Here is a 24,427-nt window from a genome sequence, read left to right on the forward strand (position 1 = left end):
TGAGCAACACAAACCTGCAGAGCTCAGTAATGGAAACCCACACGACCCCATCGCCCAGGGCTTGGAGCAGGGCTTCCCCCCACAGCATGTTTGGATAGGTGGAGACAGAGAAAAGTGGATTTCATGTGGGATGCGGGGACGGGTGCTGACATTTCATGCAGCCAGGCAGCCTCCTGCATTTGTATTCTGCCTGTAGCTCAGTCTCTGGCTCGCCTGGTCTATTTATAGCTGGCTTAGCTCCTTGTTCTATTTATTTACTGGCTCGCTCTATAATATCCATTTAGCCTTTGGCTTCCCCCTTAATCAATCTTCTGTCTCTCTCTCCACCGCCCTCCCTGCTGCCACTTCTTCTTCGGATTGCACCCACGTGCTCATCCCCTGCCTTCTCACTCCCCCTGGATGTGACACCAGGCGGGCTGTGACTCTCACCTCAGGCCCGCTGCTGCTCTTGTTGGGAAAGGCCTCATTCAGGGCCAGGGAGCAGGCGTTCACGGCATGGGCCAGCTCCTGTTCCATGGCTTTGTGGGTTGTGGCTGCCTCGCGGATCCTGCAGGAAAACAAAGGAAGGGAGCTGATGGGAATTCACAGCTTCCCTTGACTTCCAACCTTGGGAACAGGAAGTCTGGCCCATGGGCCAGGATCCATGTACAGAGATGGGATCCCTGGGAACGAGTCCCTGTCCGTCCCACTGGTGCATCCATGCACAGACACTTGCAGGGCTACACTAGGGATTCAGGACTCTGAGCGCCCTGGAGTGATGGTTCCCTCTCAATCTACCACCTCTCCTGGATGTGGGGGATTGGATCCAGGCTGGGAGAGCAGGGCCCCCAGAACAGCATCACTCCCAGCTCAGCGGAGATCATCTGCATCCCCAAGAGCCCCTCCACCCCCACGCCATTGCACAGCTACCACCCCAAGCGCTGGGAAGAATGTGACTCCTCTCTGCACTGCTCCTTCACCACCCACAGGGGGCACCACTGAGTAGCATGAGGTGCTTCCTCCTACCCCAGCCAGCTCCAGATGGGCCTGCTCCCCTGCCATGTCCCACGGGCGCTGCAGCTCACCTAGTGATGAGGGTTTCTGTAGCGTGAGCCATCTGCTGCATCTGGCCATACTCCTCGTCGGTCAGGTATTCCATGGACTGCTGGGAGTTGAGGCGGGGCCGCGCCAGGGCTCTGTAGCCCTCGCCCTTCTGCTTGTCCTCCCACGATTTCAGGGTGCTTTCAAAGGCCTGCAGAGAGACAAGGCAACCCTGCTGCTAACATGGGGGCTGTGGGTATCTGACACTGCACTGCCTCCATAGACATTGCCAGGCAGCTGGCATTCATCCCTGCACGGCCCCTGCCACCCCACACTGACACACTAGGGCATCCCTTGGCTCAGAGCTCAGTGCAGCAGCTTTGGGAGAGGACCATGGCAGCTGCCATGTCATCCCCAAGAACCCCAAATACTGGCATGCATCAATCACTGTTCCCACTGCTGAAATGCAGCCACCTCTGGGGTGGAACAGGACAGATGTTTAACAGCAACTCTATGTAGTTACCTGCATTGGAATCTCATTAACCACCCAGTTCTTTGGGGGAAGAGCTTTGGGATCTTTAACTAGCCCAGCCAGTCAAGGCTCGTCTGAAAGACGGCACCTCCACCAGCAAAGCACCCAGCTAGCACCACACAGGGCACTGGCCCAGTGCTAGCTCAGAGGAGAGGGCTCTTCTGACTGACTCAGCAGCACCACATCTGAGTTCCCCATCCAGCTATGGGACAGGACCAGCCCCGTTTAGCTCATGAGAGCTGATGAGGTCCTAGCCCCAGGTAGAATGGCTGCATGCTAGCCGCAGCTACCCTGGGCACCTCTCCCCGAGTCTAAGGGCAGCTGGCAGGTCTTACCCTGTCTCTTGTTAGCATCTGGGCTCGGTTCTTGTGTTGGATTTTGATGATCCCTGGAGGCTGGATCCAAGCTTCTCCATCCACCTGCACTGGGACGCCCTCGTCTCCCCGGATCGTGATCTTCACCATCCGACACTGCCAGACAAGCACAGGAAAGGAGGCTGGCACCAAACAGCAGAGCAGCGCACATGGCCCCAGGGCTTCACACGGCCTGAGTTAAAGAAACTTTCCCAGAAATTGCAGCTTTGCCATGGCTTGATGCCAGGGAAGTGCTGTCTGTGATGCCAGGACATGCTGGCAAAGCCATGTCTCCTGCCGGCTGGCACTCTGCTTTCCTGGCAGAGCCACGTCTCCTGGCCCAGTAGCTGGGTTCTGCCAGGGGCACCAGTGCATCCAGATTGCAGACCCCACTGGGAGGCCTGATTCCTAGCTTGGGTCACTGGCTACAGATTAGCTCCACTTGAACTAGCCGCGTAGCCAGCATGGCTCAGGCTAGCCACTGGAGTCCAATCCCTCGCAAGTCCTGGGTACGTGCTCGGGCAGCGAGCCTGAGCGCTTGGCCACGCTGCCCTGGCCATGCTGCTATCTTCACGCGTCAGTTCAAGCAAAGCTGACATGTGTCCCTTTGCCTGAGCTGGGAATCCCACCTCCAGCTGCCGCAGAGCTGTACCATAGGCAGACCCACTCTGTGCTTCTCCATCAGCACATGGCCTACCCAGACACACCACTCGCAGGGCGTCAGTTCTGGCCCACCTGATGCCCTGTGCAACGTGGGTGTGCCATGCTCCCAGAGCAGAATTCACCACTCCGTGCTGGCAGGGGCACTGCACACTCATGGGGCACGGGACAGCCCCAGTGAGATACAGAGGGCCACTCGGGGGGCATGGGACAAAAGGGGCAGTTTGTCCCCGGCCCCCCAAACCCATGGAATCTGAGTTAGCAGCGCTGCAACCTGACACACGATGGCGCAGTCCCTGCGAATGGGTGGCTGGGCCAAACCTGAGTGGTGCAGCGACCCCACGCGCCAGGTCGTGGTGGCCAGTGTGGGCAGCCGGGCCCAGCCCTGCGGGACAGGTACCGCCATGGAGGGGTGAATGTGGGGAGAGCTTGCTTCCAACCCCCACCCCACCATGGGGGGCCTCAGGGGCATATTTCCCCCCAACAAAAAAGCTGCCGCCTCCAGCTTAGAGCCTTCCCTGCCCATATCAGCAGCAGGCCCTCCCTGCCCACCAGCCCTACTGGAGACCCCCCTTCCCCTCCTCACAGGTCAAGAGCCTGACTCCCACACCTGCCCTGACCTCCTGCAGGCTCTTCCGCCCAGGGTGCTCCCTCCTCAACCTCCGTGGGCTCCATGGGAGGGAGGCAGCAATGGGGGCATTGGCCCCTGCAGACAGGCCCCATCTGGGCCTCCAGCCACCTGGGGCCTAGCCAGGTGGAACCCAGCCAAGGGTTAGCTGATCTCCTGTGGCGGCGCTGCTTTACCTGGGCGATGCGGTGATGCTGCAGGTTGATGACTCGTGACATGGCCATCTGGATACTGCCAAAGACAGCAACCACCTCCAGCTTCTTATCATCAAAGGAGGGCGCCCCAAAGTTCTGCAAGGAAAGCAAAGCGCCATGACAGCCACCGCCCTGGACCCCTCTTCACCACGCTCTGGGGTTCTCTATACAGCTGCGTGTCTGTCTGTCTGCCTGGGGCTCTCTGTGTCTGTCTGTCTGTCTATACAGCTGTGTGCATGTCTGTCCGTCCCTGGGTCTCTGTGTCTGTGTCTACACAGCTGTGTGCATGTCTGTCTGCCTGGGGGTCTCTGTGTGTGTCTGTACATCTCTGTGTGTGTCTGTCCACCCATGGGTCTCTGTGTCTGTCTGTCTATATCTAGGCTAAGTTCCATTTCTAGGGACTCTCCACCTGACCCCAGAGGATGGAGCGGCAGGGTAATGACAGCTGAGCCATGGTGGGAGGTAGGTCCAGTTGCTGAGACAAGAAGGGGTGGAGGGAGGGGTGGAGGGAGGCCCTGGCAGAAAACCCCAGGGGAAGCTGCCACTGACCTGAGCTACCCACACAGCCACCCACAGGCGGAGTGGGAGTGGGGCACACAGACATGGCCCGGGGCTCCCCTAAGGGCTCTGGCCTCCTCACAAAGGGTCCTTGCAACCTCAGGCTTTTGGCCACAAACAACCCCTGGAGGTCAGGGCTGTGCACTGCAGCACAATGAGCTCGGGGTGTGCACATAAAAACAGAGCTCTACACTGCTCTAGCCCTTCGCAAAGGGAGTAGCCCCACTTCACAGATAGAGAAACCAAGGCACAGCAAGGGGATGTGAACCCCTAAGGCCACAAGGAGTCAGTAGTGGAGTCAGGTCTAGACTGCAGGCCTCCTGACCCCCAGCTCTCTCTGCTCTAGCTACTAGACAACAGTGCCTCCCAGTGAGAAAGACTCCCCACCTTTCCTCAAAACCACCCAGGTACACACTTCTGTCAGAATCAGGGCCTGAGCTAGATGGGCCCTGGGCTGATCCATCTGACGGGAGGTTGGAGACCAGACCAAGTGGACCCGGGGCAGATCTGTCTGGCAATTCTTTTGTCCCTAAATGGATACCAGGTCTCTTGTTACAGCTGCACTGAGGCATTTCACCTTCAGATTTACCATGGACACCATTAGCCAAAGAAGCCTCCAACCCCGCCCTGCAGCCAGCACTCACATTATCCTCCTTTGTGCCGCCCCAGAAGTTGATGCCACCAGCATAGCTGGGGATGTTGAGCACGGCAATCCCCTGCAAACTGGGCAAGGAGATGGTCACCCCGTCACACTGAAAGAGAAGATAAGGCAGGCTGAGATCTTCAGTGTGTGCCAGGCACCACCTGCCAACCCAGCTGCACCCTCAGATCTGCCCGCAAAGCAGGCGTCAGGCAGGAACGCCAGCAAACTCCCGCATTTTGCTGTGAAACACAGTCCAGGCCTAAGAGAATTCAAGGAAGTCAGGGCAGTTGCGTGGGGCTGGTTTGCAGAAGCCACTGTCCATTGGAGCATCACCACTGTTTCAAGGCCCTGACCACACTTTAGCATTCAGTCCCTGCCCCCCCCAACAGGAAACACCCAGAGAATCGCCAGCCTGAACTCACTCAGGCCCCGTGCTGATCCCCCCATTGTGCCTCATTACCAAAGCAAACCCATGGTCCGATCCAACCCAAGCAGGGTCAGGATACTTGGTTTAAAAATAAAATGCACGAGCCTTGTCTACACTAGGGCTCCCCCTGTTCGCACCACCAGGTGATGCTGTGCCGGGGTGAGCAATGGTGAGAAATCTATGCACACACCCCTCCAGCACAGACACAACTGGAGAGTCCCCTGGCTTTCCTACGAATATCTGCTTGGGCTTTCAGTAACCTGCTTAGCACTGGGACTCCGTGCCTCTGCTTGGGCTCCGTCTTGCAAAGGAAGAAGTTTCCATGACACAAGCAAACACAAAGCAGGAGAAGAGATTGGCACTAAGGCAGGGGGACTGAGAAATGAGCATTGCTGTGGCCTGGCAGCCTAGCTTCTAGCTCTATCTGTGGCCCCCATTCCTACAGTATCTCAGCACCTAAACCCCAACGCCTGGCAGAGAACAGGGATCTATCCAGGAGCCCGCGCATGTTCACTTAGCTGAACACACAAGCTCCTGCTCCTATGCTCCCCCAGTGATTTATGGCCCCCAGGCCAGGCCAGCACCTCTGATTACCTCCAGCTGGACTCGCTGCTCCAGGTTCTTGTAGGTCCTCTGCAGAAGCTCCTTGGTCCCCAGCACTCCATACCACATCATGTTCTTGGTGCGACTGCTGCAGTGGGGCAAGGGGAGAGAAACACACAGCTCTGAGTAGGTGCTTTAAATCCAGCCTGGGTACCTGTCTAACACAGATGCTCTAGCTCAGCCAGAAGTCCTGGGTGGGAAGTCACTGGCTGAGGGTCTCTGAGCTGAATTAGAGGACATGATCACAATGGTCCTGAAACTCATGGATCTGTGTTAAACCAGTCCTGCAGACAACTCCAAGCCCTGGTCACCACTGGCGCAATGGGCCACAGCCTCGTTACAGCAGTGCAATGAGACTGACTTTTAAATATGCAAATTAGACAACAGAGGAAGAGATTAAACTAATGACATGCATAGTAATTAACGGGCAACACAGACATTGCAGGACCAGATTTGACAATCTAGTCCCATACCCTGTTTCTCACTAGCTGCTTCAAAGACAGGTGCAAGAACCTGATAGTGGCGAGGAATAACCTGCCCACAGTGGAAGCTGCTTCCCCCCAGGTCAAAGACTGGTTGATGTCCTGAAACAGGAGGGTTTGTAACCCTTGGTGTAAAACCCCATCCAATGTAACTGTCTATGTTCTCATTCTCCACAGCAATGTCTGATCCTTTTACTGAATCCTGCTAAGTGCTTCGCCTTCATGATATCCAGTGGCAGCAAGTTCCACAGGTTAATTATGTCTTATGTAAAAATATTTCCTCTTATCAGTTTTTAATGTGTTACCTTGTAGTTTCACTGAATGTCTCTTTGAGTAGGAGAAAAAGTAAACAGGGATGCCTGATTCGCTGCATCACTCAGCATTTTATAGAGCTGCTACTGCTCTCCTCTCCAAATGAAATAGTGCCACTCTTTTGAGTCTCCCTCCATAAGGCAATGCTCTACAGCCCTCTTTATCCAGGAAGGCAGTGTGGCCTAGTGGATAGGACACTAGACTGGGACTCCAAAGACCTGTGCTCTATTCCTACCACTGGCCTGTTAAGTGACCTTGAGTAAGTTGCTTTCTCATTCTGTGCCTCAGTTTCCCCATGTGTAGAATAGAGATAATAGCACTGCCTCCTTTGTAAAGAAATCTCTAGCTAAAAAGCACTGTATAACTCTTAGGTAGTATTGTTATTCAGCCATCATTTCATCCCTTCTTTTTCTGCTACACCCTTCCTGCTAGACATGCCATTCAAGGTAACTGAGTAGCAGGATTCAATTCCATCTCAGGATGTCCGGTGAGCTGAGCTCCTCTCCAGAGGTTTACATGTTCTTGCCACGACCCTCTCAGATGCTAGTAATACTTGATTGTTGTATGTTTACTCTAGATATATAGGATCTGATTTTGTGAAACTTCCGCTGGTTCCCACTGGCCTTTGTAAAATGGGATAATTATAATTACCCACCTCACAAGGGTTAATGTCCGGGAGCCTAATTAACAAATGTTTGCAGAGTATTAGAAGATGCTGGGATGAAGGGCATTGGTGCATGGCTCTTGTTAAACAAGCTGTTATTATTACCATGTGGCTGCATCTCCATTCAAGTCAGGCACCATAGACACCTTCAGCTAATCAGACATCCGGACTCATGTCAGAGCAGTGGAGGCTTCATGACAGATAAGGAGCAGCATGACGCTCAGCCCAACAGCAGATCACTTAGGCTCTGTCTACACTACAGAATTCTGCCTGCATGGCTGTCAGCCAGGCGTGAAGAGGTGTGGTCTGACCGATGTAACTTGCCAGCACAAGCCTCTGGTGTAGACACAGCTAGACTGGCCACATATGCTTGTCCTGGTGTCACTGGTTTTACTCGGGGCGGCTGGAATAAGCTATGCTGGTGCAAGCACAGCTTGGCCAGTATAAGCTGTGTCCACACTAGGAGTGCTTTGCACTGGTATAGCCTTCCTTGTGTAGACCTGGCCAAAGACAGCCCCCACCCCCGCCCTCAGGTCGCCCCTGGAGTTGCATGCCCTGGGGCAGAGGGTGTCTTTATAGATGACTCCCTCATGAAATGGGAACTCAGCAATCAAGGACTTCTGACCTCTGCTCCTGTCCTGAGGCACTCTCCATTTGAGGAAGGTAGGGGGGCTCTTTTGCCTACCTGCACTTTTTGGGGTGCTCGTCCCGTTTGTTGTTGAACTCCAGAGAGATTTTGGCATCCAGGCCTATGCCAAAGTAGTTATTCATGACGCATCTTTCGGAGAATTGTCTGAAAGCAGCAGATGGGGAAGGAGAGGTTTGGACACAGAACAATGCAGCAGTGATCATGGGGGTGGAACCGGGAAACGGCAGCAGAATGAAAATATCAGCCCCATTATTGAAACATCCGTATGAGAGTCCTTGAGATTTATTTTGGGTTTTGAAGGGGTTTTAGAATGTTAGAGACAATTGGAGCTTTGTGATTGGCTGTCAGTGATGTCACAGCCATGTCTGATTGGCTGTCAGTGATGTCATAGCCAAGTTTCTAGTCCCCATTAAACACAAAGGGTTGACATTACTGTGTGTAATAACCCCATTGCAAAATAATAATAGTGTGCCCCAGGCCAGGCCATTATTACATTTCTCAAGTTGGCAAAGCCAGGCAAACCTTCAGCTAGCCACGCCACAATCTATTACCATCTCCGCAAAAGATACTGTCTGCTCCCCTGGCATTGCTTAATGATACCAACCATACGTGCTTTAGCCAGACAGATTGTTGGCTGACGACCCACAGACAATTTACTGATCTTAAACAGCCAGGGGCTGATTCTGGTCTCATTTATGCCAATTTTCCATGGATGTAATTCCATAAGCTTCAGTGGAGGGGCTCCAGATTTACACCAGTGCCAGAGGAGAATCAGACCCTGGCTTTTTAATTCAGTCATTGATTTAACAAGGATAGGTGAAGGAGCAGATTCCCGGTAATATCTTGTGAGGTTAAAGCGAGGAGAGTTAGGCAGGCTGTGTTGAGGATTCTGCTTTCACCAATCTGTATTGCGGGGACAGCACTCAGACATTGCTGTAATAGTCAGACAGACAGACAGAGAGATAGACACGTCTAAATGTTTTGGTTTTAATTAAATCCAGAATCTCTAAAATTGATCAATTCCAGCTAACAGATAATCAATTTTTTCCCCACAGGGGAGCTCACTGCATAACTCTGAGATGCCTTTGCAGATCCCAGCTTGAACGTATTATACACCTACAGCTCCAGCAACAGCCACAGCGCCTGAAGCCCAGATGATGCACTCCACCAAGCTGGCTGGTCGCTGCATTCTGCACTAGTTGGCTTGCACAGGTAGAGCACATGGCTGTCACCCAGCCCTGGTGATGACAAAGTCGTGGGTCACGGTGAGGAGGAGGGTGACCAAGTGTCAATTAGTGGTACTAGGGGAGACACACCTGGACCCTCAAGGAACAGGATGCCCTCAAACCAGAGGCTGCGAGCAGCCCCCTTCACCTTACTTTTGGCAGTGTGGAGAGAACCCCCCCACGCGCGAGAATGGAAAGTTCCACTGCAACACAAACCCCTCTTGTCAGCCAATCAGAATGAAGAGAGCCCTATATGAGACTCTCCGGGAAAGAGGAGGAAAACTGGCTGGTGAAAGGCTGATAATGATTGAGACTGAGGTTAAGGTCAAGTGTTGATAAAGGAGAAGCCATGTGTCCTTTGCAGCTTTTGGCAAGTCATTTCCTTACCTGGGCCTCAGTTCTCCTGTGTCAAATGGGAATAAGAGCCCTACCCTATGTCCCGGGGGGCAGCATCGGAGGCTTGGACATGCACTAGGGATTAACTTTGCCCAGAGCACGTACTCACATGGTGTTGGGATCCTCGGTGAAATGGATGGTGCTGAAGCTGTCAGGTCTATCCAGGAGGATGGACGACGTAGTGGAGGTCACCGTACCACGCCGGGAACCTGGACAAAGGGGAGATGCTCTTTAGTAGCCAGCAGCGCCCCTGCTCTTAACAAGCGTATACCCTGCATCCTACCCCTACCCTGCCTTCCTGAGCCCCCAACACCGCACTAAGAGGCCCCTTAACTGCTGAGTGCAGAGGGGACCCCAATGGGGCACTCTGCTAAGCACTTTGCATGCTGCCACTTTAAATGGAACATGCCCCTAGGGGTGAGTGCTAGGTGTGGCCCTACACACCCGGATTATGGGCAGGTCAGATGACATGATTTGTAAATCCCTTGCAAAGGGCCTGGACATTTTGTCTCCTGATTATCTGCACTCAATTCTCCCTTCTCACCCTGCTTTGATAATGGAGGGTGCAATACACACTGCGCTCCTTCCCTACCATCAGCGGGGGTCAGGGCATGGGGGGTTTGTTAGCCACTTAAATTGGCTTTGGATCAGGCCCTCAGTCAACAGAAGACCTTCCATTGACCTCAATCAGCTTTGGATCAGGCTCCTACTGCTCTCCTGCCAGCAGGGGGAGCCCCAGGTATTATTGATTTCCAGCACACACACTGATGGCTCAAGGTGGAGCCCAGCACCCCTGCCCCATTCCAGAGAGTTGGACTCCTCTGCTATGGTCCCTGCAGGACACGACCATGGATGCCAGGTTTGTATAATTTTTGGTCGTGCCCAGAACAGGTCCAAGTCCTGCCCCAGGCCACGTCTCTGGGAGGAGCTAGATGAACAGGGTTAAGGGGGCCAAGGCTGGGGCCACACCCGGGGATGGGTGCGGGGCAGGCAGCTGGGACCCCAGGCCCACATTCCTGAATATTGGTGGAGCACGGGCACCATGGGCCCATATAACTTGCTGCCTATGGACATGGCCTGCCAGTCTGTCAGAGCCTCCACAGCCCCCCGCACACAGCTAGTCAATTTCCCTTGGAACGCCCAGGCCAGGATCCCTCTGCAGCCTCCGGCCAGTGCCCACACTGCCAAGGCCTGACTGTCCAAACATCACCAGCTCTGAGACACCCAATGGTGGGCATGGGCGTAGCTTGGGCAGACGACGTGTGCAATCCCACGGCACACTCACATCGCACATGGCCCTAGCATTCTGATGGCTGGAAATCTCCAGGCTTATCCTGGTTTGGCCTGTCTGCTGTGCTCTGAGACTGGTGTTTAGATTGCTCCAGGCACTGTGCAGGTAGCAAAGGTGAGCCCAAGACCGATTCCCCCAGCCAGTTACACAACAGCAACCAGGAGTCCTTCTCACAGTCACAGATGCACTGTAGTACGTAGCTGGGGGGCCTCCACTTTGGAAAACGGGGCCCCTTTAATCTGTGTATTTGCCACCCCCAGTCCTGCCTTGGTTCCAGCTTCTCCAATCACTTTAAATAACGAGTGACGTGGAAGAGTCCATGATCCTGAACGGGGAGTGGGCTGCATGAACCAGCCGGAGCCTTACCAAGGATTTCGGTCTCTTTGCTGAACTCTTCCAAGCTGTCCTTCTTGCCGGAAGCCGTGATGCTCCGATAAGCTTGAGTCTGCTTGTTCTGCTCATCCACAGCTACACGGGAACAGGCAAGGCATGCAATGTAAAGCCAACTGTAGGGGTATGGCTACACAGCAGTGTCAGCCCAGGGTTCATGGGACTCGAGTCAGCTGATCCATGTCAGGGAACCCTGGGCTGGAGCATCTACACTGCATTTTAACCCTAGGTTAAGGATTTGCTGACCCATGCTCAAACCTAGGGCTCTGGCACCCAAGTGCGCAGACCCAAGTCAAAGTAACCATATCCCAGAGTTCCTACTGCCCCCCACCCTGTTGAAACTCTAGCCCTAGGAATATGGTGCACTGTGGGAAAACTCTCCTGCCCTGCCTATTTCCCAATTGTGACATGATACTGATGGGACTCAGAAACACATAATGACTCCTGTGGTGGCTGTCCCGGGAGCACACAGCCATGTGAGAAGGCTTTATTCTGAACTGCCCCTAACCTGAGAACTGGGTTCCCCACTGGGCTGAGTCACATGGGCAGGAAAATGCCCAGGACAGGCGCCTGTTCTAAAGGTAACTAGGGCTGCCAGACTGCACCATGGGCTGGTCAATAACAGGATTTTTCTTGGGCTGGTTTTTATTTATTGTTGTCTGTTGTTTTGAATGGAGGTGTCCGAGGAAGAACACACACCCCCAGCCTGGCTGCTGCCGGCTGCGGAGCGGTCAAGGGCATCCCCTGGGCTTGGGATGCAGGGTGCTCCAGCATCCTTGGGATCCCTTAGCCCTGCCCCCGCCGCACACGGGCGGCAGGGATAAGGGATCCCTGGGAGGCTGTGGGGAAGTTTTGGAACTGGCTCACACTCTCTCACCTGACAGTGCATGCAGCCCGGGCGTACCTGCAAACACAGCCCCGGGGGGGTGGGGAGGCCTTGGGGGAAGGGACAGAGAGCAGAGCAGGACTAAGCGGCTGCCCTGCAGGGAGGGGGAGCAGCAGAGCTCCCGGCTCAGCAGGGCTGGGGCAGGGATGACCCTCAATACCCTGGCACCCAGGAGCTGCCTCCCACCAGTCAGCTTTGCTCCCTGCTCCGAGTAAGCTCCTCACAGCAGTGAGGAGGAGCCGGAGCAGGCAAGGGGAGTGGGCTTGACCAGGCAGTAGTGGTGCTTCCAGCATCTGCGCTGGCTGCCTGCAGCGCTGCTCCTCTGCTGCCAGGAACTCTGGGGTAGATCCGGAGGTCTTCCAGGACCCGAGTCAAGCTGTGTGCACAGGAAAGCAATAGGGCTCGGACACTAGGTCCCAGCTTAACACGGGCTCGGACCCTCCAGCCCTGCAGTCCATGCCCTAGCTTAGCACCTAGGTTAGCATGGACGCAAGGGGGGTTAGACTTGAGCCCAGGCTTACATTGCTATCTAGACATACCCTAGGGATGCCCAGCCAGCACCTGGATGCACCCGATGCCTCCCCAGCTCACTGCTGATGGGTCTGACCCTTGTAGGTGTTTCCACTCCCAAAGACCCAGGCGGTCCGGCATATGCTCTAGCATGATGAGAAGTTCACAGGGCAGACAGAACCATCTAGGAGATGGGGACGCCTGCTCTTTGGGCTTCTTCCTGTACCCCAGGTGCCAGGACCTGTGACCCACCAGCCAGGAGCAATGCCGCTGGCATTCAGGGATGCTGCTCCTGGATTAGCCACCAGGGTGCGCTCCCTGACTTTTATTAGAGTCACCTCTGAGTGATTCACTCTGGTGACTCAGTGTCCCAACTTCACTGAGGGGGAAACTGAGGCACAGAAGGGTCCAGGCCAAAATGATCAGCAGGGGCCTATGCTGTGAGGGGCCTCTGTTTTGGGCATCCTGCCTGGCCACATCTGGCTTGATTTTTGGAAGTGCTGAGCATTAAAAAATAAATGGTTACCTATCTTTCGTAACTGTTGTTCTTCGAGATGTGTTGCTCGTGTCCATTCCATAATAGATGTGTGCGTGCCCACATGCGCAGTCATCAAAGATTTTTGCCTTAGCAATACCCGAAGGGCCGGCTTTGGCACCCCCGGGAGTGCTGCACTCATGCGTCTGAATATCAGGCGCTGCCACCCTACACCCTCTCAGTTCCTTCTGGCCAACAACTCCGACAGAGGGGCAGGAGGGCGGGGAATGGAATGGACACGACCTGCATCTCGAAGAACCACCGTTACAAATGGAAGATAACCATTTTTTCTTCTTCGAGTGCTTGCTCATGTCTGTTCCAGTCTAGGTGACTCAAAAGCAGAATCAATGGAGGTGGGCTTGGAGCTCACGGTCTTGCAGCTTGTAGCACAGCTCTCCCAAACCTAGCATCATCTCGAGCCTGCTGGGTCAGCACGTAGTGTGACGCAAACGTGTGGACGAATGACCAGGTGGTGGCCCAACAGATCTCTTGGATTAGCACTTGTGCCAGGAAGGCTGCTGATGACGCCTGCACCCTACTCGAATGAGCCATCACGATCACCAGTAGGGGCACCTTTGCCAACTCGTAGCAGTAGCAGATGCAGGCTGTGATCGAAGATGAGATTCTCTGGACAGACACTGGGTGACCTTTCATTCTGGCAGCGACAGCAACAAACAACCACATTGATTTATGGAACGGTCTTGTTCTATCTATGTAGAAGGCCAGCGCCCGTCTGACATCCAGGGTACGCAGCCTGCGCTTGTCATCCGTCATATGAGGCTTTGGACAAGGACTGGTAAGTAAATATCTTGACCAGTGTGGAACTGGGAGGCAGCCTTGGGCAGAAAGGCTGGGTGCAGATGCAGCTGGCCTTCGTCCTTACAGAAGGCCTTATATGGCAGCTCCGACATGAGCGCCCTGAACTTGGACACCCTGCAGGCCGAAGTCATGGTGACCAAGTAGACAGACCTTCCAGGAGAGAAGAGGAAGACAGCAGGAAGCCAGAGGTTTGAAGGGGTGACCCATGAGCCTCGACAGCACAAGATTCAGGTCCCAAGGGGGAACCGGGTCCCAGACATGCAGGTAAAGGCACTCCAGACATTTCAAGAACCGCGCCATCATGGGATGGGCGAAGACCGACCAGCCTTGAAATGGAGGAATGCCAAAACGGTCGCCAGGCAGATGGAAGATAGCGGACAGGCCTGGGAGCTTACGGTAAAGTAAATAGCCCAGGATGTCCTGCAGCGGGTATTGCAGCAGGAATGTGCCGGTCCGAGGACCAACACGTGAACCACTTCCACTTTGCCACATAGGTAGTCCTGGTGGAGGGTTTCCTGCTTCCCAGCAGGACCTGTTGGACACTAGCAGAGCACTCCTGCTCATCCATACTCAGCCAAGCAACAGCCAAGCTGCCAAGTGCAGCAATGACAGGTTCAGGTGCAGCAAGTTGCCGTGGTTCTGGGACAGCAGATCCGTCCGAAGAGGTAGCTGCAACAGGGTGGCTGCTGAAAGACTCAGCAGCATGCCGAACTAGTGCTGACAAGGCCATGCTGGGGCTATGAGGATAACAGATGCTCTGTCTTGCTTCACCTTTAACAGGATCTTGTGGATCAATGGTACTGGTAGGAAGGCGTATATCAGTGCTCCCAACCACAGGATCAGGAAGGTGTCTGACAGTGAGCCCTTGTCCTTACCCTGCAGAGAACACAACACATGGCACTTCCTGTTCTGTCTGGACACAAAACAGGTCCACCTGGGCAGTCCCCCACATGTGGAAGATGAGGCTGACCACCTCTGGATGGAGCGACCATTTGTGGCAAGACAAAGTCCTGCTGAGCCAATCTTCCAAAACGTTCTTGGCTCTAAGCAGGTGGGCAGCCACCAAATAAATGTTGCACTGCCCACAGAAGTCCCAGAGGCTGAGCGCCTCCATACAAAGGGCCAAAGACCTGGCGTCCCCCTGCCTGTTGATGTAAGACATCGTGGCTGTATTGTCCATCAGGACCTGTACCACCCTGCCCTTCAGGTGGGGCAAAAACACCTGGCAGGCCAGGCGAACAGCTCTGAGCTCTCTGATGTTGATATGAAGGGCTAGATCATTTTGTAGCCAGCAGCCCTGGGTGTTGAGCTCACACAGGTGGTGTCCCCAGCCCAGATCCGACGCGTCCAAGACCAAGGTGAGCATTGGAGACGGGGTCACGAAGGGAATCACCTGCAGCACCAACTCGGGATTCAGCCACCAATTCAGGGACAAGAGGACATGACTCAGCACTGTGACCACTCGGTCCAAGGTGTGTCTGCTGGAGATATAAACCAAGGCCAGCCACCTTTGCAAAGGCTGCTAATGAAGTCAAGCATGGCTGACCACGTATATGCATGCGGCCACGTGGCCTATCAATCGCAGGCATGTGAGGGCCGTGGTGAGCAGATGGCTCTTTATGTGGGCGATCAAGTCCAACATGGCCTGAAAACACACTTCCAGAAGGAAGACCCTGGCCAATGTGGAGTTGAGAATCACTCCAATAAACATTATGCGTTGAACGAGTGTTAATGTGGACTTCTCTGTGTTTATTAACAGGCCCAGATCGTTGCAGATGGACTGCACCAGATCGAGGCTCCATTGCACCTGCTCTGAAGACCTGCCCTTGATGAGCCAGTCATTGAGCTATGGGAAGATCTGGACCCTTTGATGTCTCAGGTAAGCCGGTACCAGTGCCACGCATTTCCTGAACACCCTGGAGGCCAAAGGGTAGCGCTGTGAACTGGAAGTGACGCCTGGCCATTATGAAACGCAGGAAACGCCTGTGTCCCGGGAATATGGAGACATGAAAGTAAGCGTCCTTTAAGTCAAAAGCAGCGTATCAGTCCCCTGGATCCAGGGAAGGGATGATGGAGGCCAGGGAGACCATGTGGAACTTCAACTTCTTGAGAGACTTGTTGAGGCCACGCAGATCCAGGATAGGTCTGAGGCCCCCTTTGGCCTTCGGGATTAGGAAATAACATGAATAGAATCCTCTTCCTTCCATGTCCTGAGGAACCTCCTCTATAGCCTCCAAGCCCAGGAGCTTCTCGACCTCCTAAACAAGGAGTTGCTCATGAGAAAGGTCCCTGAAGAGGGATGGGAAAGTGGCAGGGGAGGGGCGGCCAAGAATTGCAGAGTATAGCCCCAAGGCACTATGTCCTGGACCCAGCAGACTGATGTAACCTGCGACCAGGCTGAGTGGTAGGGGAAAAGGCAGTCAAGGAAAGGCAGGTAGGGTCCAGTTGGCTGATTGGGGGCGTCACTCTCATCCCTCAAAATGATTGCTTCTGTCCCCCTGGGTGTTTGGCGGCCCAGGCTGGTCTGGTGAACGGGAGGAAGAAAGGAGACAATGACTAAAACCAGTGTCCCTTCTCCTCGTAGGTCCCTGACAAGGCTGCCAGGGCCTTGGCGGCGGCTATGGCTGAAAGGGCTTCCTGGCTGATTGAGGTATGTGCATGCCCAACGAGCGAAGGGTAGTCCTGGTGTCCTTCAACCCATGCAGCCTGGCATCCATTTAATCTGACAACAGACCAACTCTGTCAAAACGGAGATTCTGGATTGAGGCCTTCATCTCCTGGGAGAGGCCTGCAGTCTAGAGCCAGGAACTACACTGCACAACCACTGCTGATGCGACCACCCTTGCTGCTGAATCTGCCATGTCCCATGCCTTCTGCAGGGAACATCTAGCTGCTGCTGTGCCCTTCTCCACCAGCATGCCCAACTCCTGGGCCAGACCCTGAAGGAGGGATTCCTGGAACTTTTTAAGACTATCCTGAAGATTAAATTGTACTGGACTAGCAGGGCCTGATTGTTTGCCATCCGGAACTGCAGGCTGGGGGCGGAATACATTTTTCTCCCGAATAAATTGAGTTTTTTGTCCTCTTTGTCTTTGGGAGTGGAAGAGGTGGGGACCTGTCTGTCTTTCTCGTTGGCCACAGACACAACCAGCCCTGGGGTGGGTGGGTATAAAGGTATTTGAAACTTATGGCCAGCACAAAGTACTTTTTCTCTGCCCATTTCGAGGTGGCAGGGATGGAGGAGGGGGTCTGCCACAGGGTTTTGGAGATCTTGAGGACTCTGTCCTGTATGGGCAGGGCAACGCGGGTGAGCGTAGAGGCCGAGAGGACATTGAAGAGGGTGTCCCCGCATATCCCACCATCTACTGCACCTCAAGCCCCAAGTTCTCGGCCACGTGCCAGAGTTAGGGCTTGATGCTCCCTGAAGTCATCTGGTGAGCTAGCTCTAAAAGGTCCGGTGACCCCCTTGTCCAGGGACAACGAGGAAGACTGGACCACAGATGGAGGTGCGGGGGTCTTGCCCACAGTCGAAAAAGGAGACTTGGGGGTGGGCACAGGTTCCTCCGCCCCGACCTCAGAACAGGCTTCCGGTACCGGGCCCGGTGGGGCTGCCGACCAATGCTTCAACATGGCCACCAAGGAAGGGGGCATTGTCATAACCGGTATGCCACACACACTCCAATATGGCCACTATGTTGGCCACTGGCTGTGCTGCCACTGCGATGCCGCAGACAAGGAAGCGGATTCCGGTGCCCAATCACGCCGATGGGACCTGGGCGATGGGCTGAACTGGCCTTCTGTACCAGAGGAACCACCTTCCAGCTACCAGCGAGGAGCTCCATCGATGTCTGCGTTTGTTTACTGGTCATGACTTCCAGTGACCGGTGACCTGGTGTAATTGACCGGTGACTGTACTGGGGAGAGTGGTACCGGTGCCAAGGAGACCGGTGCCAAGACAGGGAACATTCCCACCGTGCCGGTGATCAGGACTGACGCCTGGAGGATGACTGGTGAGACAGTGAGCAGTGCTGGGAATAGTAGGGGAAGTGTTGACCCCGTGCCAGAGAGTAGCGCCAGGGAATCTGGATGCCAGCCTGGGTGACCGACAATGCGACTCGGACCTGCACCTGGATTCTCGACGCGGCAGAGAAGATTGATGTCTTCTGTCTGGCAACTGACGGTGTTCCCCTATCCCCTGAGGGGTCTTAACGGTGAGCTTGCCCTCTTGGGGAACCTTAGCCGGGTCCTGCAGCACCAGGGTCATCATCAGAGGAGGTGGAGAACTGTGCTCTCTCTGCACCTGGGGAGCCTGCGATGATGACGGTGCAGGCAGAGGTATGGGTCCCATATCACTCCCAGGAGTTGGTGGCGGACCTTTAAGGGGGCTGGGAGCCTCAACCGGGGAGGCACAATTGCATGGCTCCAGAGTAGCCTGGTGGGCAGGCCCGGGTCCCTTGGTAGGTGACCCCTGGGCCTTCTTGTTTGGCGCCGGGGAATGCTTGTTGGCCTTCCTCTTCGGCACTGGCGATGGCAAACAGTGCCAGGAGGAGCCAGGTGCCAGCGATGCACTGCGCACAGAGGCTGAGGCGCTCAGTGCGACCTGCCTGGATGGCTCGGAAGACAGACAGAGGGCAGACTCCATCTGGAGAGTACTGAGGCGGATATCCCGTTGTTTCTGGGTGTGGGGCCAAAAGTTTTTGCAGATCCGGCATCGCTTCTTAACGTGTGACTCCCCCAAGCACTTAAGGAAGCTGCTATGGGGGTCACTCACAGGCATAGACCTGCTGTAGTCTGAGCAGGGCTTAAACCTGGGAGACCAGGGCATGCCCCGCCTGGGGCAAAGTCCCCACTGGGACCCTAACTTAACTAACTAATGACAGGTTTCAGAGTAACAGCCGTGTTAGTCTGTATTCGCAAAAAGAAAAGGAGTACTTGTGGCACCTTAGAGACTAACCAATTTATTTGAGCATGAGCTTTCGTGAGCTACAGCTCACTTCATCAGATGCATACCGTGGAAACTGCAGCAGACTTTATATATACACAGAGAATATGAAACAATACCTCCTCCCACCCCACTGTCCTGCTGGTAATAGCTTATCTAAAGTAATCTTCAGGTTAGGCCATTTCCAGCACAAATCCAGGTTTTCTCACCCTCCACCCCCCCACACAAATTCACTCTCCTGCTGGTGATAGCCCATCCAAAGTGACAACTCTTTACACAATGTGCATGATAATGAAGTTAGGCCATTTCCTGCACAAATCCAGGTTCTCTCACTCCCTCACCCCCCTCCAAAAACCCACCCCCATACACACACAGACTCACTCTCCTGCTGGTAATAGCTCGTCCAAACTGACCACTCTCCAAGTTTAAATCCAAGTTAAACCAGAACATCTGGGGGGGGGGGGGGTAGGAAAAAACAAGAGGAAATAGGCTACCTTACATAATGACTTAGCCACTCCCAGTCTCTATTTAAGCCTAAATTAATAGTATCCAATTTGCAAATGAATTCCAATTCAGCAGTTTCTCGCTGGAGTCTGGATTTGAAGTTTTTTTGTTTTAAGATAGCGACCTTCATGTCTGTGATTGCGTGACCAGAGAGATTGAAGTGTTCTCCGACTGGTTTATGAATGTTATAATTCTTGACATCTGATTTGTGTCCATTTATTCTTTTACGTAGAGACTGTCCAGTTTGACCAATGTACATGGCAGAGGAGCATTGCTGGCACATGATGGCATAAATCACATTGGTGGATGTGCAGGTGAACGAGCCTCTGATAGTGTGGCTGATGTTATTAGGCCCTGTGATGGTGTCCCCTGAATAGATATGTGGGCACAATTGGCAACGGGCTTTGTTGCAAGGATAAGTTCCTGGGTTAGTGGTTCTGTTGTGTGGTATGTGGTTGTTGGTGAGTATTTGCTTCAGGTTGCGGGGCTGTCTGTAGGCAAGGACTGGCCTGTCTCCCAAGATTTGTGAGAGTGTTGGGTCATCCTTTAGGATAGGTTGTAGATCCTTAATAATGCGTTGGAGGGGTTTTAGTTTCAGCACGGGCTGAAATTGTGGAAAAGCAGCATCACTTGCCCCATAACCTCAGCCATGCGGAACGCAATGCCATCCACAGCCTCAGAAACAACTCTGACATCATAATCAAAAAGGCTGACAAAGGAGGTGCTGTTGTCATCATGAATAGGTCGGAATATGAACAAGAGGCTGCTCGGCAGCTCTCCAACAGGAGTTTCTACAAGCCATTACCCTATGATCCCACTGAGAGTTACCAAAAGCAACTACAGCATATGCTCAAGAAACTTCCTGAAAAAGCACAAGATCAAATCCGCACAGACACACCCCTGGAACCCCGACCTGGGATATTCTATCTACTACCCAAGATCCATAAACCTGGAACTCCTGGGCGCCCCATCATTTCAGGCATTGGCACCCTGACAGCAGGATTGTCTGGCTATGTAGACTCCCTCCTCAGGCCCTACGCTACCAGCACTCCCAGCTACCTTCGAGACACCACTGACTTCCTGAGGAAACTTCAATCCATCGGTGATCTTCCTGATAACACCATCCTGGCCATATGGATGTAGAAGCCCTCTACACCAACATTCCACACAAAGATGGACTACAAGCCGTCAGGAACACTATCCCCGATAATGTCACGGCTAACCTGGTGGCTGAACTTTGTGACTTTGTCCTTACCCATAACTATTTCACATTTGGGGACAATGTATACCTTCAGATCAGCGGCACTGCTATGGGTACCCGCATGGCCCCACAGTATGCCAACATTTTTATGGCTGATTTAGAACAACGCTTCCTCAGCTCTCGTCCCCTAAAGCCCCTACTCTACTTGCGCTATATTGATGACATCTTGATCATCTGGACCCATGGAAAAGAAGCCCTTGAGGAATTCCACCATGATTTCAACAATTTCCATCCCACCATCAACCTCAGCCTGGTCCAGTCCACACAAGAGATCCACTTCCTGGACACTACAGTGCTAATAAACAATGGTCACATAAACACCACCCTATACCGGAAACCTACTGACCGCTATTCCTACCTGCATGCCTCCAGCTTTCACCCTGACCACACCACACGATCCATCGTCTACAGCCAAGCTCTGCGATACAACCGCATTTGCTCCAACCCCTCAGACAGAGACAAACACCTACAAGATCTCTGTCAAGCTTTCTTACAACTACAATACCCACCTGCGGAAGTAAAGAAACAGATTGATAGAGCCAGAAGAGTTCCCAGAAGTTACCTACTACAGGACAGGCCTAACAAAGAAAATAACAGAACGCCACTAGCCGTCACCTTCAGCCCCCAACTAAAACCCCTCCAACGCATTATTAAGGATCTACAACCTATCCTAAAGGATGACCCAACACTCTCACAAATCTTGGGAGACAGGCCAGTCCTTGCCTACAGACAGCCCCGCAACCTGAAGCAAATACTCACCAACAACCACATACCACACAACAGAACCACTAACCCAGGAACTTATCCTTGCAACAAAGCCCGTTGCCAATTGTGCCCACATATCTATTCAGGGGACACCATCACAGGGCCTAATAACATCAGCCACACTATCAGAGGCTCGTTCACCTGCACATCCACCAATGTGATTTATGCCATCATGTGCCAGCAATGCCCCTCTGCCATGTACATTGGTCACACTGGACAGTCTCTACGTAAAAGAATAAATGGACACAAATCAGATGTCAAGAATTATAACATTCATAAACCAGTCGGAGAACACTTCAATCTCTCTGGTCACGCAATCACAGACATGAAGGTCGCTATCTTAAAACAAAAAAACTTCAAATCCAGACTCCAGCGAGAAACTGCTGAATTGGAATTCATTTGCAAATTGGATACTATTAATTTAGGCTTAAATAGAGACTGGGAGTGGCTAAGTCATTATGCAAGGTAGCCTATTTCCTCTTGTTTTTTCCTACCCCCCCCCCGATGTTCTGGTTTAACTTGGATTTAAACTTGGAGAGTGGTCAGTTTGGACGAGCTATTACCAGCAGGAGAGTGAGTCTGTGTGTGTATGGGGGTGGGTTTTTGGAGGGGGGTGAGGGAGTGAGAGAACCTGGATTTGTGCAGGAAATGGCCTAACTTCATTATCATGCACATTGTGTAAAGAGTTGTCACTTTGGATGGGCTATCACCAGCAGGAGAGTGAATTTGTGTGCGGGGGTGGAGGGTGAGAAAACCTGGATTTGTGCTGGAAATGGCCTAACCTGACGATTACTTTAGATAAGCTATTACCAGCAGGACAGTGGGGTGGGAGGAGGTATTGTTTCATATTCTCTGTGTATATATAAAGTCTGCTGCAGTTTCCACGGTATGCATCTGATGAAGTGAGCTGTAGCTCACGAAAGCTCATGCTCAAATAAATTGGTTAGTCTCTAAGGTGCCACAAGTACTCCTTTTCTTTTTAACTAACTAACTACTTAACACTACTCTATGCAAACTATATACAAAGGCACTAAGGTCCAAAGTTTGAAAGGAGAAACCACTAGCTCTTGCTAAGCAGGAAAGGCGCTTGACTGACCACCACAGGCAGTAAGAAGGAACTGACAGGGTGTACGGTTGGCGGTGCCTTATATACCGCGGCATGAGCGCAGCACTTAAGAGGGCGACACAGCCAGCCCTATGGGTTCCGCTAAGGCAAAGATCTCCAACAACCGTGCACGTGGGCGTGCACACCTAGAATGGAATTGACATGAGCTAGCACTCGAAGAACTCCCTTTGAGTGAACCTAGCATCACGGTGAGCCAGGTCCTGGGTCTCTCCAGCTTGGCTCCTCAGAATGAAAGGACTCAGAATCAGTGACAAACGGGAGCTTTGCCTTGCCTTTCCCAGGTCACCAGCAGGATCAGGACTGGCACATGGCTCCCAGCCCCTGGATCTACGCACTGTGCCATGCTGCTAGTCAATGTACCTGTTAGGGGTCAGCAAGTGCCTGGAGGGGGTCTCTGTACCCTGCCTGGACACTGGGTCCTTGGCCCCTGGCATTCCCAATGCCCTGGAGGCCAGCGAGGAGCTGATAAAGTACTGAGCCTTGCAGCACGTAGCGTCTGCATGATAGTGGAGGACTGATCCTCCCAGCAGAGCCCTCCGCATAAGGGGGCCAGCCATGGAATGTGAAATGGATGGGGAAGGCCAGGGACCTTGCAGAGGCCTTGAGTCTGGCTGACCCCCGACACTGCAGTCCCTTCCTGCCTCGCCCGGGCTCCTTACCTTTCTCTGCCTGCTCAATGATCTGCCGGAGGGCCTTCTTGAGGCTGTTGGCTCTCAGCATTAGCTGCTCCTTGGATTTGAAGATCCTGGGCACAGGGCTTGGGTTGAAGCTGCCCCCCCTGCTGCTCTCCTTGGCCTCAGGGCCGGGTGGGGCAGACTGCGTGCTCCCCTCGGGGACAACGATTGCCTGTGATTCATCGTTCAGCTCCCGCACCAGGGAGTCCAGCTTCTCGTTCAGCATCGCACACTGCAAGAGAGAAGTTAGTCATCCCAGGGGAGTGGACCGCGGTAAGGCCAGGGCGTTTGCTGGCACTCAGCCACAGGCTGGTCCCAGGGGAGGGCGCTGGGGGGGGGTCACAGCTAGCATGGCACAGCACATGGCTGCTGCTCCATGGCATGGCTCATGGGAACATCCTCTCAGTGGTAGAGCATTCTGAAGGCGGTCCCAGGCAATGGATTAATCCATGCTGTGAACCCCATGGAGAATCCAAAGGCTTAAATCCAGCGATTGCCAAGACTGCAGCTGCCCGCAACACTGACTGTCTGCCACAGGGGGGCGCTAGTGTCCCAACAAGCATCCCCACCAGGCCATGCCCTGCCAGAACTTACCTTCCGAGCCATGGTGTCAGCCTCCTGCTTGTTCTCGATGGCCCTCTCATAAGCCTTGCCAACCTCAGCCACAAAGTTGTTCACCGTTCCGCACAGGAACCTGCCAGAGAGAGCAGCGTCCGGGGGCAGAGTCCGGGTGAGACAGGAACCCCTGCGCTGGGGCTCCTTCCCAGACCCCTCCCCACACAGTTGGGCACAGTGCCTCTGGAATGCTGCTCCTCTCCAGCCCCACGAGGGAGGCCCCCACCTCTGGGCCCAGCTGTGCCGCCCTGCAGCAAGCACAGCAGCGTTTGGTGCTGGTGAGAGCCTAGCACCCTGACATCACCCACGGCCAGGCAGCCAACCATACTCTGGCCGGGCCCCTGGAACGTACCTCTTGCTGATGCAAACTGCAGCTGTCCAGGATTGCGTGGCTCAGACACATGGGATGGGCTGTGATGCCCTTCACCATTTGGGCCCAGCATGGAGCCAAAGGCACTAGCGGCTGAAGGCTGCTTGGAGCCCTGTGTGCAATGATTTGGGGGCCTCAATGCAAGCTCCCTGGCCTGGATCCTCAGAGGTACTCGGCGCCTCACTCGCATTGATTTCAAGACCTATGAAGATCTGGGACCCACCAGCCACATCACAAAACCACCCCCTCATTGGCACAGTTCTGCCCCGTTGGCACTGCCAGCAGAAGCCGAGGGGCAGGATGAGCCACAGACCCCCAGTTCCCTCGTAGCCCTTGGAGTAAGCCCACCAGACCTGGCTCCGGCAGGCCAGCAGGGTGGGGGAAGCTTGGCC

General features: G+C 53.8%; 1 protein-coding gene across 4 annotated transcripts in view; it reads right to left on the minus strand.

The window, feature by feature from the left end:
* DGKK (diacylglycerol kinase kappa) overlaps nt 1-24,427 on the minus strand; it is a 154,074-nt gene that overhangs the window by 15,236 nt on the left and 114,411 nt on the right. For all 4 annotated transcript variants that reach the window (XM_077825820.1, XM_077825821.1, XM_077825822.1 and 1 more), the window contains exons 14-24: nt 23,645-23,744; nt 23,036-23,282; nt 11,005-11,106; nt 9,457-9,556; nt 7,762-7,869; nt 5,610-5,706; nt 4,590-4,697; nt 3,370-3,483; nt 1,888-2,022; nt 1,065-1,231; nt 430-547 (exon numbers count right to left, since the gene is read on the minus strand). In XM_077825820.1, the coding sequence (XP_077681946.1) occupies nt 430-547; nt 1,065-1,231; nt 1,888-2,022; nt 3,370-3,483; nt 4,590-4,697; nt 5,610-5,706; nt 7,762-7,869; nt 9,457-9,556; nt 11,005-11,106; nt 23,036-23,282; nt 23,645-23,744 (1,396 nt within the window). The remainder of the gene's footprint in view (nt 1-429; nt 548-1,064; nt 1,232-1,887; nt 2,023-3,369; nt 3,484-4,589; nt 4,698-5,609; nt 5,707-7,761; nt 7,870-9,456; nt 9,557-11,004; nt 11,107-23,035; nt 23,283-23,644; nt 23,745-24,427) is intronic.

The sequence above is a fragment of the Eretmochelys imbricata genome, chromosome 9 (assembly GCF_965152235.1).
Source record: "Eretmochelys imbricata isolate rEreImb1 chromosome 9, rEreImb1.hap1, whole genome shotgun sequence".
Taxonomy (NCBI): domain Eukaryota; kingdom Metazoa; phylum Chordata; order Testudines; family Cheloniidae; genus Eretmochelys; species Eretmochelys imbricata.